General features: G+C 39.6%; 1 protein-coding gene across 1 annotated transcript; it reads right to left on the bottom strand.

Moving 5' to 3' along the window:
* Nucleotides 1–4,650: 4,650 nt before the first annotated feature.
* Nucleotides 4,651–8,515, bottom strand: LOC134639213 (granzyme K-like). Its single transcript, XM_063490323.1, has 5 exons — nt 8,434–8,515; nt 8,113–8,257; nt 6,876–7,011; nt 4,936–5,205; nt 4,651–4,829 (listed from the first exon to the last, which is right to left on the bottom strand). The coding sequence occupies exons 1-5, from the start codon at nt 8,495–8,497 to the stop codon at nt 4,677–4,679; spliced, it is 768 nt and encodes a 255-aa protein (XP_063346393.1). The 5' UTR covers nt 8,498–8,515; the 3' UTR covers nt 4,651–4,676.
* Nucleotides 8,516–8,873: the final 358 nt, after the last annotated feature.

The raw sequence follows: 8,873 nt of genomic DNA on the forward strand, positions 1-8,873 counted from the left end.
AATGATCGTGTTTACATAAATATTGCATCACGAAATAACTCAAAATATGACTTTACATCTTCGTATTAGCTTGAGCAACAGTAATGATCATCAAAATGAATGCCTTTTTTAACACGTACAAATCAACCTTCATGAATTACAAATAAAATATAGTTTTTAACAAATACCGCTATTTATGCTTTTTTAACACCTTCATCATGAAATATATACACTTACGGCGTTGCCTGAACAATGCTCCCAAGTGCATGGCTGTGGATAAGCTTCAGAGCATGACCGCATGTCACTCTCCCTCTTAGAGCAACCAGGAAGAGGAAGTAAACAGGAAATGAACAAACACAGGTAACCACCAGGAAGTGAGGTTATTAGCAAGTTCACCTTCAAAATAAAATCTTATTATTTAACATTTTTAACCCCTTTTACTGTTCTTTTTAACTTACATACATGCAAATGAATTATTTTAAAGCAAACATTAAAGATAAATGACATAAATGCCTTTGAGGCATCACAGCCACACATTTACATGGCAATGGCCGTTTTCTGCTGTGCGCATGGAGCGTTTAATTGGTCTCTGGCCCTTTAAACTCTGAGGGGCTGTAACTTTGGTTTCTTTTGGTCAATTTGCATGATTGACACCTCTTTTTAATCGTTTGAGCCAATAGAATACAGTAACGATGCCACGTTCACATCACTTCAATCAATCAGACGTTGCAGTGCCAAAACCCACGTGGGCCCAAATTTACTGCATGTGGCGGCTGTCCAGTCAAGTGTCTGTAGGTGGGTCTAAAATGGAGTTTGATGACAGAAAATGGCTGTGATGCGGCTAGGTAGGCGTGGTAACTACTGATAATCACGTGGCTACCGGCGAAAATAACGGAGGAAATCGGGACGGTAAACCAATTTCTGTCTTAGCGCATTTGCGCTGCTATGTGTTTTTGTGGTCTTCTTTTGCGGCTCATTCAGTGAATTTTGGTCAGAGCGTGGTGAAACTTGGTGTTTGGAGTCAGTAATAGCTCTGGAAGCTAACTAGCCTTTCTTTAGCCGGTTACATGAAGTTTGAAGAATTTCTTGTTCAGTTTTGTTTGTTTAGCGGTCTGCGCATTTAGGTAACTGCTCGTTTAATCATGGTGTGGTTTCAGTGTGTTTGGTGGTTGTAGAAATGGTTTATATGACATTTTAGCTGAGATTCAGAGGTTTCTGTGGATACCACACATGTCTGGACTTATATTTCTCACCCCGTGTTATAACCGATTAAACGTGATCTCCTCCTTTTTGCCCCCGGTACCGGGGGCATGGGGCTTAAGTGGATATTATAAAAGTAACTAATTACTAGGAAAGGAAACTATTGTCTTACTTCAAAAAAATGCTTAACCCTCTGGGGTCCAGGGTATAATTGGCCGTTTTTGACTACTTTTGATTTTACCTCTACATTTCACCTTTAAAAACTGTTTATCGTGCCTTGTTCGGTACACACTCCAAACACACTAAACGTCACAAATCTCTCACATCTCAAAACTTGCTCGCTCTCTCTCTCTCACTGCCGTCACTCCCAAAACTTTCCCCTCTTCCCCTCATTACCTAATGGTAACGGTATTGTAATGATAGAAATATATTTATCAATAACGCTATTCATATCAATAGATAGATATATTACCAAAATCAAATGCAACCACGCTATTGTACGTGAGAATTATACTGAATTTTGTCAGTGTTAGTGTGCATTTAGTGGCCTTACTTTTTAAAATTTTAAATTACATTGCTGTGGTGGCTGGGAGTAGAGTCATGTTTGTTTAAACAATACAGGAGATGCATGGATCTGGCTTTTATGCATAGTCAACACTGAAGTTGATATCACCGCAGAGGGTACATAAAGCTGGATGAACATAGATCCCAGACCTGAAAAAGTACCCAACCTGCGTGTGTTTTAACCTTGCATTCTTTCCAAAGGCCAGGTGGTGATGACACCTTTGAAGCAATTCTGAACTAAAGAAGCCTCTTGGATGAGAGGTGAAAAAAGCCTTAAAGAAGCTCAGTCATCTTTTTTTCAAGCTCTTAAGACTGTCATGACCTAGATGACTGAGAAGCTGCACAGACTTTGGAGTCAGAGTTGAACAGCCTGCAAATTGTAGAAATCTTATTTTCTCTTTTTCCAGTTAACTTAGATTAACTCTAAGAAGATGAGTGCTCCTGTTTGCTGCAGATTATGAAGGAACCCATGAAGGTAAAACAACAAAGTGAGATTATCCAGCCTGTCAGCCAAACAGATTCACTACTTGGTGTATTTTAAACGTAAACTCAAAGTTAAGCTTGAACGTATTTTTTGACATGGATAAATTCTTGAACATGCTTCCTTGTTTGTTTATGTCTAAATTTGAGTGTTTGTGGTTGGAAACATTAAAACAAATATATTTTTACGTATATTCTGTACTTTTCAATAAAGTGAGACACAGAAGTAAAAAAACGAATAATTTCTTCTACCTCTTTTGTTTGCACAAGAACTTTCAAAATGCTGCTGTCATGACCAATTTAACCACCATGAGGCTGAAGTAGGGACTACTGCTCTAATGACTCGTAAGCAACCCAACAAATTGATCCAGTTTCCAAGAACTGGTCCATAAATTGTTTATTTGCATGTTTAATAATCCATCAATGCTGCAGTCAAGCCCGAGCAAAAGGAAGCTACTCCAAGGTGCTCTAAACTTAGCAAGATGACTGACAGCAGTCAACAAGACACACCCTCCACTTACTCACCCAGTCTCCCTGCTGACACACCAGCGACGGGGTGAACATATTTCCTGTTCGTTCAATACTTCCCACATGACTTGCACGACAACCATAAATCCAGGAATATACACGTAACACCATACACCACAAACTGTATATGGTCGCTACAGTAGCTACAAAGTCTTTCTGTGGCATCAAAAATTAATATGTCACTGTGTTTGTTTTAGATTTCAAGTTCAGTGAAACAATAATTTGTTCATTTGTTTTCTTCTAAACATATTTATGAAAAGGTTTCGTGCAAAAGACGACTACATGTAACTGACATGTAGTTTTTATACTCCACCATTAGGTGGCATTCTCTGCTATATTTTGGGGGGCACTGTGTAAGTTCCAACAAATTCACAGCAATACTGGTAACAATGATAATTAATGATAACAATAATTATATAAAAAAAATCTACCTAGAGAGCTAAACTGGCATTCAAGCAGTGGAATAAATGAACACATACATTTTTATGACTAACACAAGACTCGAGTGCTGCACTCTGTGTAGGACAGGTATTTTCTTCTTCCACGGTCCTTTTTCCCTCTAATGAAAGGATTAGTTTGATCATAGCATATACATGTTTACATCATTGGTTTAGTCTTGATTAAACAACTTAAAGTACCAAGAATAATAACATATATGAGGTGATTGTCTGAAATATTTACTTCAAATAAAAAGTACTCTTTCTTTTCTGAGTAATGATATTTATAAACTGTGTTATCGCGGCCGGCTCATTTACAGAGACAACAAACACGAGGAAACTGTTGATTGAGTGCTGATATTGTTTCAAAGCCTGTGGTCAAATTTGTCATAAATAACCACGTGGAGGTGCAGACGTGTATATGACTGATACTTTCAGACAATTTAACAAAAAGAAAGAAATGAATCAGGATTTGTGGAAGTAATCGATGACAAAAGACACAGTGTTGATGGAGGTGAATGTGTGAAGATCATGTCACTGAATCCTAAGGAAGAGGAGATCCTCAACATGTGAAGCTGTCAGTATTTCTCATGTTCCTTTGTTTCCCATAAGTGAATATTCTCTGTGTTATTTTCTTCTGAAGAAAACATTTATACAAGAAAATCTGCAGCTGATCAAAAGAGTTGGAAAAAGCAGTGAAAATGTTTCTTGGGCCTCAAATTAGACTGTAACTGTAAACTCATTATATTAACGATGATACTTTGAAAGGTACAGTTTGAAACTGCAGTACAATCAAAGAAAAAGAGAGCAAATGTGTATTTGTTATTAATGCCTCCAGCTTTATTAGAAAGTAGAAAAAGCAGCAAGCAGAAAAATATGTTTGTTTTTGTGGTTTTCAAGCAACAGAGTCGTAGTGCGAAATGAAGAAAACAATAAGTTTTTTTTTCTTTTTCAACAATCCTGTCCACAAGCCTCAGTTTCAGTTTCAGTTGGTTGTATATGAGGTGTTGAATCTGTCTGTTTGACAGTCTGAATAATCTCTCTGTTTTATTTTACATTCATGGCTTTTGTGTGAACATAAAAATTGCTTCTCCTGGTTTTACTGCAGCCGCACTCATCTGCAACAACCAGGAGCACTCCTGTTTGGGAATTCTTTAAATTATTTGGAAAAATGATGATTAGATATAACCATGTTTCTGTCTGGTTTGTGTGGTGAAAGATGGTAAATTTTCAAACAGTGTTTCCAAATTTGTTCACAGTAGGTCTAAAATGTGGTCAGGAGGTCAGTCCACATTTATCTGCCATAAGATCATGTGGTGGACTAACCAAGTGCAGAATCTATAAAGCAGTATAGCAAGCTGGCAGAAACTAAAATATCATAAACTGTAAGAAGAACAATGAAATGATAAAATGAATAATGGTCTACAGAGACAGCACTGACAGATGTAACATCAAATCATGCAGACTGATGCTGTGGTTTCATGACATTTAGAAATACTTCATCATAGTTTTGATCCAGTACAGCTGTCTCTCTGAGACAAACGAGTAGACTCCAGGTTTTTTAATGATACCACAACCTGCTCCAAAAGAAGTGACTCCAACCAGCGCTCCATCACACAACAGTGGCCCTCCTGAATCCCCCTGCAGCAAGAACAAACACATGACAGTGTTTCTTTGACTCACAGGTGTTGAGCTGAATGAACATTTACTTCAAACAAGGAAAAATACATGGATTCTTCATACGTACCTGACAGGTATCAGCGACGTTTGTACCATCTGAACCAGCACATATCATGTCTCTGGTGATAACAGGGTTGTGGTTGTAATAATCACGAGAGTTGCACTTCTGTCTGTCCACCACAGTCACATTGACAGACATGAGGACGTCTGATGTTTGGTTGTTTTCAGTTACTCCCCATCCAGCCACCAGACACCTGCTGCCAGCTGCTGGGTCTCTCACAGTGTTGCCAAACTTGAGCCACTTCACTGCCCTGGTTCTCCTCACTGGTTTGTTAAGCTGATAAGAAGTTAGTCTTGAATCACCACTCATTTATTTCTAATATTTTGCTTGGAAAATATGAAATATGTGCAGTGATGCGCCGAAACATGTCTATACACACATGGAAGTACGTTTTATAATTTAAAGAATGAAAACTATGTTTTAGTTAAGTAAGCAAAACCTGACTTGGCTGTAGGAGGTAGAGCAGGTTATCTACTAATCGAATTGTTTGGTGTTTGATCCCTGGTCTTTCCAGTCTGCATGTCAGAAATCCTTTGGCAAGATACTGAACCCCACGATGCTCTCTGATGCATATGTTAAAGCAGTGGTTCCCAAACTTTTTTTGCTGGGCCCCCCTTGTTTTACAAGAAAAATGTTCGCGCCCCTCCTCACGCGCGCACATGCGCACACGCACGCACGCACACACACATCCTCCAACCACACACACACCCATATTTTGCTCCATTGCGGTTACTAATATTTCACACCTCAAACATTTAGTAAACAATTAAGCAAATACAAGTAATCTGCAATAAATTACAGGTAGTAAGAAAATAAACTACTAACTCTTTCACGCTACGTCCGCACCTACACGGGTATTTTTGAAAACGCAGCTGTTTCGTCAGCACGTAAACGGCGTTTCGAATCACCGAAAACTGAGATTTTTAAAACTCCTTTTTTGCGTTTACGTGTGGACCAGCAATACAGAGTTCATCACGCAACGTCAAAGGTGTGTGCCTTTTTCACGTCACGCTGTGCGCCGCGTTATTGTTTACATGAGATGAATTGCAGAATGGCAGATAGAGACAAAATACTGTTAATCTGACTATCTGCAGGTTTTACACGCTTACATATACACGCGCAGTTACTGTCCCTCTATTTAGAAAGGCAGAGGCGTCACGGTGTAATTATTTTACATGTAGTTGTTGTTTTTCCTGTGTAATAATGTTCAACATTGCTATCAATACATTTTTCAATCCCTCTGCAAAATGGGTTCAAAAACATAAACAGCTGTGGGATGCTGTTTGTCCGTGATTTGAACCAGGGGAACAAATCGTGGCAGGATCAGCCTGATATTATTTGTATCCCACTGTAACTTTACTGTATAAAGAGCTAACATCTCCAAAATGTCAGGAGTAGTTAGTCATTACAACAAGTGTTTGTGAACTAAAAATCAAGAATGTGGGATACTGTTTGTCTGTGATTTGAAAAACCCAGCGTGTGCTCACATGCAGGGGAGACCTACCTCGGCACTTGTGCAGGTGAAGCCAAAGGGAAGATATGCTTCACCATATTTTCTAGTCTTTGGCTTAGAATGAAGTTGGTTTGGAAACATATTCAGCGATGCTTCATCTCCTGATTTGCGTTTGCAAAGGCGCCCCGTGCTAGCAGTGTCCAAGCATTGTTTTTTTTTTGTTTGTTTGTTTGTTTTTTCATTTTCATACCGCGCCCCCCCTGCAATGGCTCTGCGCCCCCCCTAGGGGGCGGGCCCCACACTTTGGGAAGGTCTGCGTTAAAGTATGAGTGTGTGTCAGTGTTACACAGAAAGCACTTAAGCATAGAAAAAAGTGTTTGGGTGAATAACCATGTTGTGTAACGCTCTGAGTGCTCAGGTAGAGTAGAAAGGCGCTAAATAAGAAGCAGTGCATTTACATCATTTGGTATCAGACCCTGATATATCACCTTACCTTCAGCAACATGAGATCATTGTCATACTTTGCACAACAGTATTTAGGATGAGGAAAACTTTTCTCAACGAATCGGAGTTGCTTCAAATGTTCGTTGTTCTTTCTGGAGTGGGCTCCCAGGGTCACCCAATAAATCCTGTAAAAGAAAAAACACAATCTGGTGATGAAGGTTTACATATTTAAAAGTTTAATGGATCTGTGGTTTCTGACACAATAATCATACTCCCTTATTATTGTGTATTACTACATATGGCTGGGTTATGGCTGTTACTGAGCTTTAGGTGAATCTGCGTTATTTTTTCTTCGAGCTGAATGAAGAAATTAAAATGTACATAAAATGTTTTAGATCAAGAAATGTATAAAATGTTTGATGTTTATGTAGCTGTGACATTTTTAAACGGTAAATGGCCTGTATTTGTATAGCGCTTTACTTAGTCCCTAAGGACCCCAAAGCACTTTACACTACATTCAGTCATCCACACACTGGTGATGGCAAGCTACATTGTAGCCACAGCTGCCCTGGGGCGCACTGACAGAGGCGAGGCTGCCAGACACTGGCGCCACCGGGCCCTCTGACCACCACCAGCAGGCAACGGGTGAAGTGTCTTGCCCAAGGACACAACGACCGAGACTGTCGGAGCCGGGGCTCGAACCGGCAACCTTCCGATTACAAGCCAAACTGCCAACTCTTGAGCCACGATCGCCCCAAGTGAGTGCAACACTTTTTTTGCTTGTTATTCCATCTTAAATAAAACTCTCTAGAACACCTCTGTACAGATATTGTGCTTACAAGAGAGTGAAAAATCAGCTTTAAATATTCTATATTCATCCTCTCCTTTCAATGTAATTAGCTTTGCATGTATAATTATAGCAGTGTGTATTACTTGACCTTTAAAAAGATTCTGGGGTTCCTGTATGTGACCTAACCTGGGAGGCATCCTTGCCAGATACCTGAACCACCTCAGCTGGATCCTTTGAATGTGGAAGAGTAGCAGCTGAGCTTCTCTCCAATGACTGAATGAATGACGCTTTCTCTACAGGAGAGGCCAGCCACCGTTTACAGAAAGCACATTTCTGCTGCTCTGGCCCTGATCTCATTCTTTCAGTAACTACCCAGAGCTCGTGACCACAGGTGAGGGTAGTGACCTCTGGGTACTTACGGAAGGAATAATAGTCTGTTGAAAATAAATACTGCATTATTTTTTAAATTGAGGAAAATAAGACATCAGATTCTTACCCAGAGCAGTGGGCAGCTGTCAGGACCCACTGTGGGTGGATTAATGTTCCTCCACAGAAAGAATTAGTCACACTTCTCACATAAGCCATGTAAGGCAGTGAGTGTGGCTTGACTTCTTTCCCATTAATAATCTCAGAACCACGACCTGAAACAGAAACAAAATATCCAGATGCATAAATCAGCAGTTGATCAAATGAAGAACAGATGAAAGAAACAAACACCTGAAGGATAAGCAGCAGTGTGACTCTGCATTATACTCGTTTACATGAAGATTAAAATTACCAGTAGGTAAATTAAATTACAGTGGAAAACATCACTCACCTGGCTGGATGATGAAGAGGAGCACACATGAGATGAGAAGACTGAAATTCTTCAGGCAGGACATTTCTTCTTCCCTCTTTGATCAGACGCTGAATGCACTGAAACTCACTGTGATGCTCAGCTTTATATGTACAAAGGATGTGGTCTGAGCGTGGAAATGAATGAGTCAGCAAAGCAACACTCACTGAAACCTTCAAATCTATGGTCAGGAGTATCATTAATATCTACACCCCCTCCCCCAACTCCACCCCCTGTCAGAACAACCATATGTATTTAATTTGTGAAATATACTGGGGAATTTATAACTGGCACTATTTGCGTGTATTAGAGCTTTTTTTTTTTTAACATTCTGTAACTTTGTAATATCTTGTATTATTTAGTTAAACTGCAGGAATGTCTTAGAGACATAAAGACCTGGATGGCTTTATGCTTCTTAATTC

The sequence above is a fragment of the Pelmatolapia mariae genome, linkage group LG12, assembly GCF_036321145.2.
Source record: "Pelmatolapia mariae isolate MD_Pm_ZW linkage group LG12, Pm_UMD_F_2, whole genome shotgun sequence".
NCBI lineage: Eukaryota > Metazoa > Chordata > Actinopteri > Cichliformes > Cichlidae > Pelmatolapia > Pelmatolapia mariae.

Coding starts and splice junctions, on each gene's coding strand:
- LOC134639213 (XM_063490323.1), bottom strand. CDS start 8,497: ATGTCCTGCCTGAAGAATTTCAGTCTTCTCATCTCATGTGTGCTCCTC. Junction 7,012..8,112: donor ACAGCTGCCCACTGCTCTGG/GTAAGAATCTGA, acceptor TTTCTTTTACAG/GATTTATTGGGTGACCCTGG. Junction 5,206..6,875: donor ATGATCTCATGTTGCTGAAG/GTAAGGTGATAT, acceptor ACTTCTTATCAG/CTTAACAAACCAGTGAGGAG.